The 18,143-nt window shown below is 38.5% G+C and overlaps 2 protein-coding genes across 7 annotated transcripts in view; one reads left to right on the top strand and one right to left on the bottom strand.

Moving 5' to 3' along the window:
- The window catches only part of SLC39A10 (solute carrier family 39 member 10), a 118,143-nt gene extending 114,222 nt beyond the window's left edge, over positions 1–3,921 (top strand). For all 6 annotated transcript variants that reach the window (XM_058549464.1, XM_058549468.1, XM_058549465.1 and 3 more), the window contains one exon: positions 1,127–3,921. In XM_058549464.1, the coding sequence (XP_058405447.1) occupies positions 1,127–1,285 (159 nt within the window). In that variant the 3' untranslated portion in view covers positions 1,286–3,921. The remainder of the gene's footprint in view (positions 1–1,126) is intronic.
- Positions 3,922–4,105: 184 nt separating this feature from the next.
- The window catches only part of DNAH7 (dynein axonemal heavy chain 7), a 224,376-nt gene continuing 210,338 nt past the window's right edge, over positions 4,106–18,143 (bottom strand). The window contains exons 61-65 of the mRNA XM_058548598.1: positions 17,247–17,477; positions 14,623–14,775; positions 13,028–13,205; positions 6,875–6,978; positions 4,106–4,345 (exon numbers count right to left, since the gene is read on the bottom strand). Coding sequence (XP_058404581.1) covers positions 4,139–4,345; positions 6,875–6,978; positions 13,028–13,205; positions 14,623–14,775; positions 17,247–17,477 — 873 coding nt within the window. The 3' untranslated portion in view covers positions 4,106–4,138. The remainder of the gene's footprint in view (positions 4,346–6,874; positions 6,979–13,027; positions 13,206–14,622; positions 14,776–17,246; positions 17,478–18,143) is intronic.

Consider the following 18,143-nt stretch of genomic DNA (forward strand, 5'->3'; position numbering starts at 1 on the left):
GCTTCACAGGTTCAAAGCCCAGGCACACAGATCCCAGGCACAAGTATTTCTTCCTAGGCAGGCATTATGTACTTAACACCACATTTCTCCTCCCTAAACCCAAAAGCACCAAGATACTGTTTGAAGTAAAGCTTGGTGTCTGAGAGAGTAGTGTATCAATATAATTGTTCTGTAGATATTCATTGCAAACTTGAATTATGTTTCATGAAAGTGAAAATTGAAAGTAACAGTTCTTTAACAATTTTTATTAGGTTTGAGTGGAAAGAATTTATGCTTATAATAATGCACATACATTTTTTCAAATCTTATTTACTTAGGTAAATTAAAGATTTAAGTTTTATACTTTGAACTATGGATTATTAAATGTAACCATGTATGCTTATGCTTTAAACTTTGAGCTTTGCAATGCACTATGCCTTTAAAGATACTAGAAACTTTCAAATTTTAAAGATTTTATTGCTGTTAAGAGAAGAGAGTACACTATGAAGGCAGTATGCATAATTTGGCAGTAGTTATGCTGGGTAGCTTCAATATACTACATTCTGTGTCTTTTATTGGAAGGAAAATAATGGCTTAAGAGCATAGAGATGCCAGTTTGGAATTGTCGGTAAATATCTGTCCTTGTTGTCATGTGCAGTTGGAAATGAGAATTTTAAATGGAAAAGGGTGAAGAAACGATACAGTTTTGAATTAGATATCCCCAAAAGATTTACTTTCTCAGTGAGCTTAAGATATATCAGTAAAGGTGGGAATTGTGTGTTCTTTTCTGAGAGTTTTATTGGCAATACTAAGTTGTCTTCTACTTTAGCATAAAGTAAATGTCAAAACTGATAAGGTCAGTGAACGATGTAACTTCAAAAAATGACTCATGCGTATACTATGTGCGTTGGTTGCAGGGGTGAGGAGGGATCAGATTTAGTATTTACTTAGTACATAACCAGAGCATAAAATTTCTTAGTGTTTGACTAAAGTATGTTATGGTTAGCACTGTGTTAAATAAAGTAATTATTGTATTTATAGTTATGCTTTAGTCAGTTTTCTTAAATAGGAAAATGTAAAAAAAAATACTTGAGCAGAATATTATATAAAATTGCTTGTAAATATCTGGGTTTTTTTTTGTTTTCAGCTTCCAGAAATGTTGCATGGTGATGGTGACAATGAAGAACATGGCTTTTGTCCAGTGGGTCAGTTCATTCTTCAGAATTTAGGATTGCTGTTTGGATTTGCCATCATGCTAGTGATTGCCCTTTATGAAGACAAAATTGTGTTTGACCTCCAGTTTTGACCATTCCCAGTAATCACTGTTGGTTACGAGAATGTTACCATGCGGCTTTGCATCTGTTTCTTGTACTGTATGCACATTGCTCAAAGAAAAGTCAGTGGCTTGCACTACTTACAAGTTCCATAGATTTGAGCCTAACCACGAACGACTGGTGCTCAGTACTGTTTTCCCTGCGTGAAGGGGTCTTTTAAAACATAAAGCTTGTGATAAAGAAAGGAGGAAATGGGACTCCATGAACCAAGGTTGATATACAGGTTGGATTAAGACTTTTTAAAAAAATAATCATATAAAACACTAAAGTAGTCTCTTTATTAGTAGAAACCTCTGTGGCTATGCAGAAATAGAAATTGAACCAAAAAATCACTTAAACTTTAAAAATATTTTACATGGGCTTTGGGCAGACTTTTCTTTGTGCTAAAAGTGAGTTTCAGTGTCCTGTAATTCAGCTCCATAGATACACATGATGATAGGGATCAACTTGACACAGCTTTGAAACCACGTAAAGTAGACTGTAGGAACTAGAGGAGAGCTCAGGCTTCGGTAGAGTATGAATTTAGCATTGGGAAAAGCCCTTATTCTTGAATCTAGAGTTACTATTTTTGTATATATTTGCATAGTGTTTAAACTCGCAGCCTAAACTACTGAAATTTGTGACTCTATGTTTGTGTGAGCTTCAGTTTAATGAGAGATTCATAATGGTTCTTTGTATTAATATACTTGGTGTTTGGGTTTTCTATTTTTTTTCCAAATTTTAATTTTGTTTTTGTTTTGAGTTTTTTGGTGTGGGTAGCGGGTTGGAGCATGTGGTAAAATCTTTTTTCGCTAAAATTGTAACCCTCTAGAAATATCAGAGATGAAGAACCCAAACAAACATGGTCTAAATATTCAGTTTTCCTACCTTAACAGTACTAGCTAGTTATTTGGGAAATTTAGGTTCTAAATGTATGCATTGCTTTACCAGTTTGGCACTGGAACCAAGAGCGCATGCTGTGACTGGCAGTCAGGTGGTAAGACAGAAAATCCAAGTTTACCACGTCCTAACCTGTGCATGACGTGTCAGAGCAGTTACTAAGATGATCTCTGATGATGCCGTGGCTATTGTGGTGCCAGGTGACTTGGAAGATAGATTTAAATAACTCAGCTGAGATCACTTGATCATTTTGTGCCAAGATATGCTGTTGGTGCCTGATAGCGATGAGTCTCTTTTTTAGGTGCCCTGGTCTCCTACCATAATTGTGAATGATTTGTGAGAAGTGCAAGCCATGTTTATCCTGAATTTCGACCTAATAATTTGTCGTACTAGTCATATGCATGTAGGTTTCTGTTTACATCTTGTGCCACATGATCTTCATTTACGCCAGGTAAACTGTATTTGAACTCTGTGCAGGCAGCTTTGTTTTTATCTGCTTGGCTACCAATGTAGCTGCTTTTAAAAATCTTAGTCTTCAAATATTTAAGAGCCAGACTCTTCCCATTCCATTTAAAATGTTTCATTTAGTCCTCCACCTTTCCCCCAGTTCCTTTCCTCTTACTCCATGAACTTGAAAACAAAAAACAAACCTTTGAGAGCAGTACATGCATCCAGGTGTTAACAGAGCATTGCCAGTGTTTCTTCTTTATGCTGTAAGCAAGGGAGCCGAGGTGCTGTTTCCTTAATTTATGCCTGAATTTGAAAAATTATTTCTGGCTTTCTGCATGGCCTCCTGTGACAAGTAGGAGTTTTATACAGAGATTGTTTTCAGCATTGGGCACTGAATTAGGACAGTCCTCATCTCATTGCATGGCCCTTCAAGCAGCCTAGATAAAGGTGCTGATGTTTTATTTAGTACTGCCAACTTCAAGGGATTCAGATATCTTGCTTTCTGAACCAAGATTTATTTATAGTTTATTTTTGGGTTTTTATACCCAAGGAGGATTCTGCATTCCAGCATTAAATCTGCTTGATTTTAAAACTTTTATGAAAAGCAACAGCTGGAATATACTCCCAGTCTTAAAATAAATGCCTGATGTAAAGCAAATAGGTTATGTTGAAGTATATAAAGTTTTATATTCTCTCAAAAGTGGTATTATCATCTTGATTTGCTAGATTTTTTAAACCTTTGAAGAGGGCTGTAACAGTTGCTGCTAGTATTTTGTTAGGGTTCCACCAGTATTTAGTTTTCACATCATTCTAATGTATAGTTTCAAGTCTTACTAGACAATCTGAATTCCACTACATTTCTGTTTGGCTCCAACATTCCATTTAGCTTGCCAGTCTAATTTAACATGTGTTTGTTGGAGGTCATTAACGTTACTTGTACAATGCTGTCACTGTGTGACATCCATATGAATTTTGGTGTATATCACATTGCATTCAATCAGCCGTGATTATGCTTAGAAATACTATAGTAACTAGATGCAGTGTGAACTTTTTCCATTAACAGTAAGTCAGTGGCTTAAATGTGATTATGGTCCTGCAAGGTGATACTTGCTAAACTATCTAAACTTTTTTTGTTATAACTGAATCATTTTTTAAAAATTTATAAAGCTGGAAATGATCAAATGCTGTTTTTTTCATTGTCAACAGTGGTGTGTCATTTTCTGTATGTTCCTAATGCTTATGGAACTCTCCCAAAATAAAGTTATTCACGAAGTGCAAATATACCAGTGTGTTTTCCTCAGTCCAGTCTTTACTTCAGAACATTTCCTTATGCCGAAGTATGAATCATTTAAAATATAGGATGCATTTGCACATAAATTTATAGTTAAGTATAACTTTAGTCAAATTGATTTAAACCAAATAAATTGTTTAAAAAATAAAATATATTTTCTACTCAACCATCTAATAAGAAACTGGAACAGGGAAACGACATCTGATTATGAATTAAGTTGACATAACAGTGCTACACCCCGTCCAATCCAGTGCTCCTTGGGTTGGTCAGAGGGGAGGGTCATGGCAATAACGAAGTTGGTAGAATGCCCCGTGGTGGATAAGGTTCCTCTCCGCTCGCTTGTCTTATACAACGGAGCAACGTAGCTTGGTCGTTCTGGAATATCTATCCTCTTACAGGGTTTTAGCCACATCTGGAAGGAAGTGTATAAAACTTCTGTAAGTCAAAGTTGTTATATTTACATATATTTGAGCCTAATGTGGTATTGTCCAAGTTATGTCTGAAAATTTCTGTGGCCCAAATAATAGATTTTATTTTTGTCAGCAGTGCTACCATTGCTCAAAACATTTTTTTAGAGCTCTCAGGACTATCTTCAGAACCAGTTTAGAAGCTAAATGAGAAAAAAATAGTCATTTTCACCTGTTCTGTCAAGAAACATATTACCCATTTATTCATCACCTCTCCACCGTACTTATCTGGGGATGACTTTTGGTGCTTACAATAACAAAAAAATCAGATATACTTTCAAAGGAGAGAGCTGCCACCCTGATACTCACAATCATGTTGCCTTATTAATTAAAGGCCAAGCCCCCAAAATTCTGAAAGGATTTTTCTCAATGACTGTAGAACTAGATAACCCCTCCCATCTTTGGTGACTCTTTTCAAGGGGATATTATGTATATTGTGCTCTTTGAAATATAGCTGCATTCCTTTCTGACTACAAGAGACCCACATTATTTTTAGAGAGTCATTAGCCAAGTTCCTAGAATGTTAACATTGTTGAACCTCACCAATCTCAAAAATAAGATTTGGGGGCAAGTTGATCTCTGAATATAAGAGTAAAGAACAAACTATGATCATAAAGATGAAATAATGTTTTGTTTTAGAATTTAATTGAATCCCTTTTTGCAGTAGTAATAATAGCAATCCTTGAGGTAATGTGGCTTGACAGCCCCACTGTTCAGAGCCATCTTTTAGGGTTCTTAGGTCAAAACACAAATTGTATGAAGAAGCTAATAAGGATGCTGGTCTCACTCCCACATAATTGTGGAATCCAGATTATTATAAGGAGGATCCATAAAGTGATTCTTCAGATAGAAATATAGGGACTCAAAACACTTAAGTTGAATATATTTCATTTCAACCAAGAATAGATTTTCTTTTTTTTTTTTCCTGCTGAGGAAGATTGGCCCTGAGCTAACATCTGTTGCCAATTTTCCTCATTTTTTGCTTGAGAAAGATTTGCCCTGAGCTAACATATGTGTCAATCTTCCTCTATTTTGTATGTGGGTCACCACCACAGCATGGCTGATGAGTGGTGTAGGTCCGCACTCAGGATCTGAACCTGCGACTCTGGCCCCCTGAAGCGGAGTGTGCCAAACTTAACCACCAGGCCAGCCACAGGGCCAGCCCCTAGAGTGGATTTTCTTAATGGGAATTTTGCTTGCTAAGTGACTTCCTTATTCAGGAGAATCATCCACTTATAAATTCCTTCTGCTATTCAAATACTGCAAGCTAGTTAAAGAGTTTGCATGTGAAAAAAAACAACTGATCCCAATCAACTCCTGAAATTGCAAATATTTGCTCTTGTGACTTTCTCTGCCCACAGTATCTTAGTATATATGGCAGGATTTTTGCAGTTGGCTGTCTTCTGGTCCCTCACTGCCTGTTAGAGCTACTCTGAAGGATTTTTGCCTGTCTGAGCTGCTCTTTAGCATCCCACAAACAATTCACGTCAATCCACAGCTTATATTTCATCACCAGCCCAGACCAACCTTTCAAACTGTGTGAAAATCTATCTAGCCATGATGCAATAACAGATGGAAACAACCTTTATGTAGCCTGGTCTGCCCATGCTGAAGATAGGTGCTGGGAAGCAACTTTTTATGCAGATGGTTTTCATATAGTAATGTTTTAATCTGCAAGTTTCAAATTTTTAGGTCAAGGTATATATAAGGAAAAAATATATAACAAACAGATATATGTATGTGTGTGTGTCTGGATAAATATATACAGTCTGTCCGCATTTTTCCTGGATTCTGTATTTGTGAATTTGCCTATCACTAAAATTTATTCGTAATCCTAAAATCAATACTCTGCGTTTTCATGGTCACTCACAGGCATGCTCAGAGCAGCAAAAACTGAGTCACCAGACAGGTTCCCAGCTGAGGTTGAACCCGGTGACATTCTGCCTTCTTGTTTCAGCTCTCATAACCGTAAAACAAGTATCCTTTTCATGGTTTATTTAATGCCAAGTTTTTCACATTTTTGTGGGTTTTTTTTGGTGATTTTGCTGTTTAAAATGGCCCCCGAGTGTAGTGCTGAGGTGCTGTCTCGTGTTGCTAGGTGCAAGAAGGCTGTGATGTGTCTTATGGAGAAAATACTGTAAGCTTCATTCAGGCATGAGACAGGGCTGTTGGCCATGAGTTCAGTGTTAATGACTCAACAATATATATTAAATAAAGTATCTTTAAACAGCAGCACAAATAAAGCAAGGTTATGTATTGATCAGTTAACAAAAATGTGACCAGAGGGTCGCGGAAACAACCTTGTATTTCTCCTAGGAGCAATGGTTCAGTATTTACTAATTCAACGTTGGCAGCAACTTTATAAAACATAATTACCGTGAATAACAAGTATTGACTATATATGTGTGTGTGTGTGTGTGTGTGTGTGTGTATATAAAATAGCCCCCAGGTATACGTCATTAGAAAATACTAACCACAGGCACTGTATCATAAAGAATTTTGGGATGTGATTCTGCAAGTTTCTTGATCTTTCTGTTCCAGGAGGCTCCATCCAGAAATAATCCATGAATGAAAACACCTAAATATGAAAGAAGCACATTGTAAAACACTTGAAATATGGGTATTGATTGAGTTCTGAATCTGAAATTCCTACAGGTGAAAAGGCAAGTGATCCGATGTCAGCAGCCTCGGACTTGTTCTGAAACGAAAGCACCGTTCTGAGTGCTTTGTCTTAACACCCATATTTCCAGAACATCTATACTTTCCCTAGTCAATTAATTCAATAGTAAAATTAGATGTGGAAGACAAAAGAGGAAAAGAATTTTAAATTAGTCTGTGGGAAGTCTCAGTTTGGGTGAACACCATCAGATTTATATTTTTTGTGTTATTTTTTTTTTTTTTGGTTTGTGAGGAAGATTAGCCCTGAGCTAACATCCGATGCCAAGCCTCCTCTTTTTGCTGAGGAAGATTGGCCCTGGGCTAACATCCATGCCCATCCTCTTCTACTTTATATGGGACGCCGCCACAGCATGGCTTGATAAGCGGTGCGTCAGTGCGCGCCCAGGATCCGAACCTGCGAACCCCGGGCCGCTGAAGCAGAGAGCGCTCACTTAACCACTTGTGCCACCGGGCCAGCCCCCAGATTTATATTTTTAATCGGCCAATGATCTTAATTTTGTCAGAGGCCAAGAAACCTGCAAGAAAATTTCTCAATGCCCTTGTAGCGATTCAGTGGCTTCCAGGCAGCATGTGAACAAAATACTCTTCTGCAGATCTCTAATGTCGTGAGAGTTAAGTTTCTCTTCTCCCTTTAGAATCTATTCCCACTCCAAGCCCTCTCCATAGTCTGTGTGAGAGGACACATGGATGAAAACTTCCTCTAGAATGTGATGTCATACACTAACGGCTGAAGGAGAATGCAAATGAGGAAATCAATGAACTCCAGGTGACTTTCTCTGGCTATCCACTTGTGTAAAGTCTCATGAATTGGATATAGGTATCTGCACAGAAAGACATTCCTTGTAACTGTTGCACAGATGTGAAGGCAAGCAATGTGGAATTTAGAGAGATCTAGGTTTTAGTTCCTAAATTGCTGTGTGACCTTGAGCAATTCATTTAACTTTAGACCTGTTTTGTCATCTGGAGAACAACTGGAAATCATTTGTAAAACAATAATGCCTGCTTTGTCTACCTTGTAGCATCGTTACAATCAAATCAGTCACTTGGTGAAAGCACTTGGTAAAGTAGTATCTAGAAGTCCACTTGGGCAGTGCTGTCCAGTAGGACTTTCTGCAATGATGGAAATAATCTACGTCTGTGCTTTCCAATATGGTCGCCACTGGCTATTAAACACCTGAAACACGGCTAGTGTGACCAAGTCATTGAATTTTACATTTTATTTAATTTTATAGTTAAATTTTAAAAGCCACATGTGGATAGTCCAATGATGGATTTTGGGGGGAAGACTTCCCTGTCTCCTCTCTAGGTTTTAACTGATGCAAAGGATAGTTGGAATAAAATGTCAGTTTTAATAATTGACAAAGCACTTAGCCAATAATTTCCCAACTATTAGTCAGGTAAAGCGGGATTGCAAAATGCATCTTGAGCCTGGGGCAATGTGGGGAGTGGAGCTGCCTGAGAGAGAGAGGAGTCTGCAAACATCCTACTTGCTAACCTCTCCAGCCAGATGTAAGGCCGGAAGGCCAGTCATAATAATAGATGGGAATAGGGAAAGTAGAGGAGACCCACGGACAGGTCCAAGAAAGCCCTTGAATACCCTGGCCCCACTGACTTGTCAGTGCAGCCCAGTCAATCTCTGGCTCTAACTGATTAGATTATCTAGTCCTCACTTGGGAAAGGAAGAAAATGTCATAGAGAGTAAACAAACAAAAGACTTCATTTCAACACCTAAGAAAACTGACAATAGGGATACAAGTTCCCTCCCTCCCAACAACAATTTTATAGGAAATGTTTTTATTTCTGATGGTCAATAAGGGCCTTATGGAAAACACAAGCTGTAAAACGACAGGTAGATGTTAACCGGGTCCTGGGTCACAGCGGCCCATGCCCTGTGAGTCACGCCTTTTGCCATCCCGGAGAGAGACTCCGTCAGCACCACCTCGGGTCGGCTGCAGCTTCTCAGCCCCCTCTTGTTCCCTCTTCCCTGCCTCCCTTCCTGCTGTTCAGTGCTCTCCATTGATGACTTTGAGTCAACCACTAGTTCCCAGTAATCCAGATAAGAGGAATCTTAGGCAAATACATCTAGAATCCATGGGGCCAAATCTTTTGTAGTGGCCTTAACATGACCCTTTCATTACATTTCAATTTAGTCTTAGGTAAATAAGGCCAACATCTTCATGAGCCCCAGAATCCAGAAACAGGCACATAGTACAGTGTGGAAAGGAGAGAGACTGGTGGAGGGTAGAGATGACAAAGAACGAAGCTGTGGTTCCAGCCCAAGCTGTTCTCAGGTGCCGTCTGTGTCCCTCCCACTAGGGTCCCATGAGAAAGCTGCTCCTTAGGAAAAGTCTATTGCTCCAAATCATTCCATGGAATCTCATTTTCTTTCTTGTAATCAGCTAAGTAGGAAGGAAAAAAATGGAATGACAAAAAGGCTAATTTGTGGGTATCTGTGTTTATTGGTGAAATGTATATGTGTGTGTAAAAAATAACAAAACTCATGACTTAGTGAATATTTATCAGCTATTATAAGTCAAACCCAGGCTGATACTTTGGTATTCAGTAAAATGGTTTATTTAAGTGACAGCTACTCTTTACTGTGCGATCTGGGAACAAAAAATGGTCCTTACTGATCTTTAAATAAGTTGTGCCTTATTCCTGCTTCACTGTCATGGATTTTAATAAATTTAGATCTTTAGTAAAAGCAGTTGTGGGTTAAATTAGTAAGTCATTGTAAAAAGAAATACCAATTATCCTGTACAATGTCTAAGTTCCGTGGATAATGAGAGCAATTCAATAGTTTGATCTCAGGTATTAGCTAGTTTATAAACGCAGGCAATGCTTTTATAAATCCTCTCTTTTAGCTGAGTTCAAAGACATAACTCTGAGGGACATCATCAGTGCTATTCAGACTTCAATCTAAATGCCATCTCTGCCTTTTATCATAATGATATGAGGACAATTTAGAAAAAAAAAAATTCTTGCATCTGAATTAAATAAGAATCAACCATCGCTTCTTCAAGAAAACTTTCCTTGAGACACGTGATGATGTTTTGAAACTTCTACTTCTATAAAAATGCTCAGTGGACCATAGAGAAAGCAGCTAGCTCAGCATGAGAGCCAGGTGGCCTGTTACTAGCTGTGAGAGCTTTGGCAAGTTATTTAACCTTTCTGAGCCTTAGTTTCCACCTCTGTATAATGGCGATAATAGCATCTGTGCATAGGGTTATTGTGAAGATTAGATGTAAAGTAAATTAAACATAAAGTTTCTGGAACCCAGCAGTGGTAAGAGAGCAACTCCGTGCCCTTCCTTCAATTTGCCTTTACCCAACTTAAACATTCCTTTCCTCCTTTCCCAAATACTTAGTTTGAACCATTATTTATCCTTCTTGGTATGTTGCTAAGCTACCCATCTATATTTTGACTTCATGAGGGTGGAGAAACTCAAACTTCTATGTAACGGTACCTTTTACGGCATGTGACACAGTGACCTGTACAGATAAGGTAGTTTTTTAAAGGCCTATATAATTAAAGAAACAATAAACTAAACCACTTAGCAGAAGGTTGTTAAACACCCTTCAGGCATGTGGCAGTATGCCCATTCTGAGTGTGCTAGAAATGAAAGTATTCTGAACAAATGGCCATATTAATGATGGTTTAGGCATCTATGGCTGGAGGAAAAATGATTTGTTTTAAAATATCATTTGTCCCAGTGATCTTTTTCCCCTTGCATCTAATGTTCTTACATGTGTTTCTGCAATAAAACTTTAAGTATTAAAGAAGATTGCAATAAACAGTAGCTTAAAAAGTTGGGTTAGATTCCATGAATTTGTAGTGGATTCAAACAGCATGATTTTTGGAATTTCTACAGCAGCATTTGAGGGCCTATTACGTTCCAGACACTCTGATAGGCACTAAGGAAAGCAGGATGAAGACAAAGAAGGTCACTGGCCTCTTGGGGTCTAGATTTTATTCTAACTACAAAGGAATAAATGTCATTATTAACTTATTTAGTTGTCTAAATTTTCAGTGGGGGCTTAGTGGTGACATGATCTGTTTACATACTTAAAAAATTTCTGTGGCTTCTGTACAAATGAAGAATTACAAGAGTGTAACAACACTAGTAGGGAGACAAGATAAGAGGCTGGAGCAGAAGTCTTGATAAAAATGGTGGTGGAGTAGCATTATAGACGAGTGACTGCATTTGATGTGAGTGTATGAGAGCAGAAGAATGAAGAAGAATTCACGGCTTTCTGCCTGGGTGGTGGTGCCATTTATTGAAATTCATTATAAATTTTACATATCCAGGAGACACCAAAGTGGAGATGTCAGGTAGGCAGCTGGATATAGAGGTCTGGATCTTAGAGGAAAGATCTAGACTGGACATTTAAATTTGGAAGATACCAGCCAGGAGATAATATTTAAAGACACAAAAAAGTATGAGGTCACTTGGGAAGAGGATGCAATTATAAAAGAACAATGGTCCCAGGACTCAGTCCTCGAGAACTCCAATATTTAGAGGAGGATAAGCTAGCGGATGGCATGTAAAGACAATTCTTTTGAGAAACTTTGCTATAAAGGGGAGCAGAGACATGGGACAGTAGCTGAAGGGATGTGGACGTTAAGACAATTGGCATTCTTTGTTGATTTGTTTTAAGATGACAGATTCTAGAGCATTTTGCATGCTGATAGGAATTACCCACTACTGAGAGAGATACCGTTGATTCTAGAAAAAGAGGGCACAGTGAAGGAGCAAAACCCTGGAGAAGGAGGAAAAAAATGGGATCTGACCTACCAGAGAGTGCAGATGTCGACAGATTTATGGATTTGGTTGTGCTAAAAGCTCTCTACTGATGGCTTCTTATTTTTTCAATGAAGTTATGAAGTGAGATGTGGGGGCAGAGAGAAGGACAAAGAAGGCATAAGTGGTTGTTTTTAGAGTGGGAAAGCAACTTTCTCAGGGGATAGTAGGAGGATTGCTTCATAGTGTTACAAACACTCTTGAGATTTGTGACCATCAATGTAAAGTAAAACCACTTGACACAGTGATGTGATTATCGTACACTGTTGGGACTACACATCTGCTTGTTAGTATCTCCCACCAGAGCCTACATTAGTTGAGGGTCAAGATCCTGTCTAAACTGTTCAGTGTTGATATACCCAGTGTCTAATAGAGTGAGCCAGTGAAGTTATCCCTCAGTGATGAATAAGGAAGTAGAGTTGTCTTTGACACATTAGTTAAAGCAGGACACATTAACGGTGTTTAGAGATTAATGACATTTCTTTAAAGACAGCACCATTTTGGTATAATTCAGGAATCTGTAGCATTTTTTAAATAATACTTCTTTAAAATAGTGGCCCTGTCCACTCAATTTGAAATAAAACACTAGGGTAGCCACTAAGTATCGAAAGACAATCGATTAAGAAAATAAAGATAAATTTCCTCACAATGTTTCAATCACAAAACACTCCTATTAGCTATTAATTTTGGAATGAGCTATACAATAGGAAAGAATACCTATTTTAAGAGTCTGCAAAGGGATGCTCTTCAAGGGACCAGGAAAACCTCCCACTTTTCAATGCTTGATTCCCCAAGGTCACCATAAGATTATGGTTGATTATTCCATGCATTGTTAATTTGATGATGACTTTATTCCTAACTTTTTATGAGAAATAATTTCAAACTTACAAAGCTTTGCAAGAATGAAACAGGACAAGGGACATACACTCCTTGTGCAGATTCATTTTATCCCATTTGCTTTATCCTTTGCTTGCTCTCTCTTACTCTCACTCACTCTGTCTCTCCATAGTATTTTTTTCTCAACCATCTGAGGGTAAGTTACATACATGATGATTAAATTTTTTAACAGTTGAGAAAAGTAAGCAAGAATGTTACGTGTTTGTGCAGTGCCCAGAGATAAGCCAACTCATTCCATCACTGCACTTACCATCTTCTGGAGCATGCTTGTATTCTTTGTCTTCCATCACTTCGTAGTCAAACCCGAGAAGATCAATGGGGATGGTGTATTTCCTGGCGTAGTTCTGCTGGGCGCCGGTCAGGAAGGCTTGTGTGAAGAAGAAGCCAGAAAGCCAGAAGACTGGAGGAGGGCCCACCTCGTACCATTGCTGTGGTGTCAAAGCACAAGTGTCCTAACGAAAGAGCCTTTCAACTCTGAATACAACACTGCATAATAAAATGTGTCCAGAAACACTCCCCCTAATATCTTTTAGGTAAACTAATAAGTGAGCTAACACTTTGAGGAATAAAAAGCCATACTCTCAAGTTTTAAAAAATAAGTAGCATATTCAGTGTTTGTTCTGACTTCAATTTCCTATCTATCGCACCAGCTTGAGTACCACAACGTGCATGAAGGCAGATATAAATGTCTTTTATACACGCCCAATGATTCCTTCAGAAAAGCTCCATAAAATAGTGAGCATCTAATATTCATTGTTGTACAATATATCACGTTATATGGTTGAATAGAAGAAGAGATCCCTATAAAGTCTGGTCGGATGGTAATGTTTTTTCACTTTTTCTCTTTAGTCATTAATACCCAGTAGAATGTTCCTTGGGAAGTTTTCCCTCCTACTTCACTAAAATACAATGAAATTCAACATATAGAAACACGATATTGTACAAGGAACTCCCAGAAGAAACAGGGTAGTGAGAGCTTAAGATCTTTATAAATATTGAGATACCTGGATATTCTGTTCATGTCATATATTATAATAAGCTAGTTGAATACTGACTTTAACTAAATGGTACATTATAGAAGTCAGTCTGAAGAAATGAATTTGAAGAGCTTTTCCCGATTAGAGTCCAAGGTAGAGCCTTTATCTTTCAAGAACAATCTTAATTCTTTAGTATCAACTCTAGTATGACAGAAGGCCTGTATTATGGAAGGGAAGTTTAGTCATTTTCTCCCTGCAGAAATTTGCTCATGGGCAGTTTTTGATGCACTATGTACAGTATCTAGGAAATTAATACTGCTAATGAATATAATTGTTAATAAGAACATAGTTAAGCACCAGTATTGCCAGATAATTAGGAGGTAGGCTTCAACCCACTTGTTATTTCCAGGACAATTAAACATTGAGGTTGTTACTGTCTTGGGCTGAACCAGCAATCTAGTGATTTCATGACCTGGAAGAACGCTGGACAAGGAAGAAATAATGCTCCTTGCTAGTAACTTGTCTGGCTTTCTAAGATGCTTTGCTCTAGGGATCTATTTTAATGCTAAATATTTAAGGGAAAAATCAACATAGCCAGTTGTTTTCTCTCTTCAAATGTCATTGACTTGAATGTCTAACTTCACTAAATGTGAACACCTGCTCCTAAAGAGGCTTTCAGAGATTCCACTTCCGATACTAGTATTTTGACAGTGTAACAGTTACGCGAATTATATGCAATATTCACTACTGGTCACTTGTTCTTGGAATGCACAGAAAAACTAGAGAGCAATACTCATCACATTAGGCCTCCTGATGAAGAAAATGAAATCAGAAGAAACTTAATATAGGATCATTTGGATGAACTCACCTGCAAGAATTTTAGTCTTGCGAGGAAGTCATTCACATAGCTCCCGAGGGGCTTCAGGCAGGGGTAGGATTTGCCCATCCACATCCCTGGGATTTTGACATTCAGGATGCTGCTAACCACTTCTTCAAGGTCTGTAGACATCACGACAAGCCCCTGAAACACGTTCAACCTTTGGTTAACATGATCATACAGATTCTGGACAATCTTCTCTTAAACACCTTCTTCCTAATTATCTTTTGTTTACAATACAACTGTGATTAGTTAAGGTTGAGTCATACAGCAAAAAAAAGAGAAAGTAAAAATATTTTCTGTTGCTCACAAGTAAGTCATGGAGTCTTTGAACCATTCCTTAGAAAAACATTAACAATTTTAAACTAATCAAATTTTAATGGAAATTTTTTTTATTGAGGTATAATTGACATGTAAACTTTATATTAGTTTCAAGTGTACAACATAACGATGCAATATTTGTACATATTGCAAAATGATTACCACAATAAGTCTAGTTAACATTTGTCACCATACATAGTTATAAATGATTTTTCCTCATGATGAGGACTTTTAATCTACTCTCTTAGCAACTTTCAAATATGCAATACAGTATTATTAACTATAGTCACCGTGTTGTACATTACATCCCCACGACTTATTTATTTTCTAGAAGTTTGTACCTTTTGACTCCCCTTCACCCATTTCGCCCACCCTGGAAACTCTTCTTAATCAATACTTGGCTACTCACTAGCTGTTAAATCACAGCCTAACTTTGACTTAGTTTACTTGTCTATTACATGGGCAACTAATATATCTCTGTCCTGCCTTCTTAAAAGGAGAGTAACGAATATAAAATTAGGAAAATGATATGAGATGCTTTGAAAAGTTAAAATAGCCTCGATTCCATTTGTGAAGTCTAACTGACCTTTTTGAATCTCTGATGTACAGATGTCAAAACTTTGAGGCCCTTGAAAATTCCTGCCTCTTTGATCTGGCAATTGTGCCAGTTGCCATCATCATTTCTTTTTTTATAGTTGACAGTATTATTCCAACTAGCATATGGAGAAGATTTTAGAGTAAGTTTAATGTCTTAAACACCCACATTTCATTTGCCTCCTTCTCTAAACCCACTAAAGCAACAGTAAAGGAATTTATTTTTTAAAGGCGTAAGCCCACAAGTGCAGGAAAAATAGAGAAAGGCACAGTGACAACACAATTTGGGGAGCTAGAAAGCATATGGACACACCTGATCCTAAACTGGCAGAGGGGAAGCTAAGAATTAACTAGATATACATGCAGAATACTCAAAAATATTTGGAATTGATGGCCCTAGATGAAAGTGAGGAGAGGAGGATGGTGCTAAACGAAAAAAGTTGTTGAAACCTGGTTTAAAAAACAGACTCCTAGGTCTTCTTCCACAAACTACACATCACCTACCTTGAATGAAACCTGGAAAGGAAAATGAAGAAATCCTGGGAGTTGGGGATGAGAGGCTCAGTTGCGGTCAGAACTACCATACTGAAATCAGGGGGATTAAGTGAATGCATGTCTATTGAATGCTGAGATCCCTGGGGCCTCTTTCCCCGTTTAGCTCCCAGAATGCTGGAACCAGGCCTTTATCTTCCAGGAAGGATACAGGAAGAACCAGGTCAAGGAGAAACACGTGATACTGAATGCTTCTTAGCCAAACAGCCCAGCCGGATTACACGACAGCCAGCCTAGTGACTCCTCTTTCAATGATAACCCATCAACCACTTCTCTCCACCTCCAAGGCTATGAGAAGAAAGAAACCAGCTCAGCTGCACCACTTCAGTCGCATAATTGGTCTCTGCCTGCACTCATGTTCCCCTATAATCCTTTCTGCAGTGGTCAGAGTGAACTTTTAAAAATGTAAAATAGATCATTTCACTTCATTACTTAAAACCCTCTGAAGGGTGTACCTTTACACTTTATAGTAAAATTCAAGATCCTAACCATAGCCAACAAGGCCACCATGAGGCCCTTGGCTTCCTCTCTCTGTCCTACCATCTCCCTCGTGCTCACTCCACTCTCGCCACACCAGCCTTCCTTACTGTGTTCCCAGACCATGCCATGCTCGGTCTTCTCAGGACCTCTCCACTTGCTATACCTGCTGCCCCAGCGGTCCATAGCTTGTCTCTCCCATTGGGCCCCCGCTCGGGGGTCAGCTCCTCGGAGGAGCCTAACCCAAAAATGACTGAGCTTCCCACCCGCCATTCTCTATCCACTTACCCTGTTTTATTTTTTTCCATAGAACTTACCACTTACTGAAATTCTATTATATATTGATTTGTTTATTTTTTAATTGTTTGTCTCCCTTACTAAAATGTAAGCTCTACAAGGGCAGAGGCTTTGTCTTTCTTACTCCTTAATACTTTGCATCTCTTTAGCCTATATCCTATCCAGCAAACTATCACTACCTAACATACTCTCTACTTATTTACTTGTTTATTAACCGTCACTCCTAGAATTCTATGTGCTCTCCAAGGGCAAAGATTTTTTTTCTATGCCCACAACCAAGAACAGGGCTTGCATGGACTCTGTGCCCAATAGATATTTGCTGAGTAAGCGAATGTGTTTAACTCAGTGGTTTTCTTCGGCGTATGTCCCCTTACCTTGATTGCTTTCTGAATATCAACGCATGATTCTCTTATGGTCTGCAGCAGCTTGTTGAAGCGGCCCATCTCTTGGACGAGCACAGTGTTCATGCTCTGAGTGTAAGTTGTCGGGTATCTCCTCATGGCGGCCTCAACGTCAAAGTTGTTGGGAAGTTTACCCAAGATATCCCCAGCGACCTCATTTACGACTTCATCTGATGATTTTGCACCAGCATCTGCTGAACGGGACTGTAAAGAATCCAAACTATAAGTCAGAAATCCTCGTAAGGGTCTAAGCATAGCTGGAAAGGAAAACTCCTAAGGTCAATGTTATAAGAATGAGTACTACTCTGCCCTTTTATCTACGATTCTTCTCCACGCCAGATTTACTGAAGTGCTGATAACAGGCATGGGGGTGGAGTTGAGGCAGAAACAGTTGTTAGAGAGGAGGAAGAAGGGTGTGTACAGTGTTGAGAGGCAAAAGAGGGTCTGGAGGAAGCAAGCTGCACATTGTGCTGCCTGGTGAGAGAGAGGAGTAGACGCTGCAGATAGAGGGAGAACAAGCATTTACATTGTTGGGGCGGCTAAGTGATGATGGGCATTAAAACCCAGGAGGAGCAAATCTGATCTTGCTCTGAGAAAGCTTGCCACAAAATATATTTGCTAATAACTCTGGTGCCTACTGGTTGCCAAAAGCAGAGATATAGCTTTCTCCTTGAACCAGGAGGGCAAAGAAAATCAGCTCATCTGCTCTAAGCAGCTGGAAGAGTTATGGAGAAAAGGCACACTTTAGTGATTCACATTGGAAGCAAGGAGGGGGAATTTCATTTCATTTTTTACTTTTTATGTTTATAGCGTCACTGTGTAAATCTATATTTTCTGGAAAAAAACTTTAAATCCTCAGAATAAATGAAT

This window comes from Diceros bicornis, chromosome 10 (assembly GCF_020826845.1).
Source record: "Diceros bicornis minor isolate mBicDic1 chromosome 10, mDicBic1.mat.cur, whole genome shotgun sequence".
Taxonomy (NCBI): Eukaryota; Metazoa; Chordata; class Mammalia; order Perissodactyla; family Rhinocerotidae; genus Diceros; species Diceros bicornis.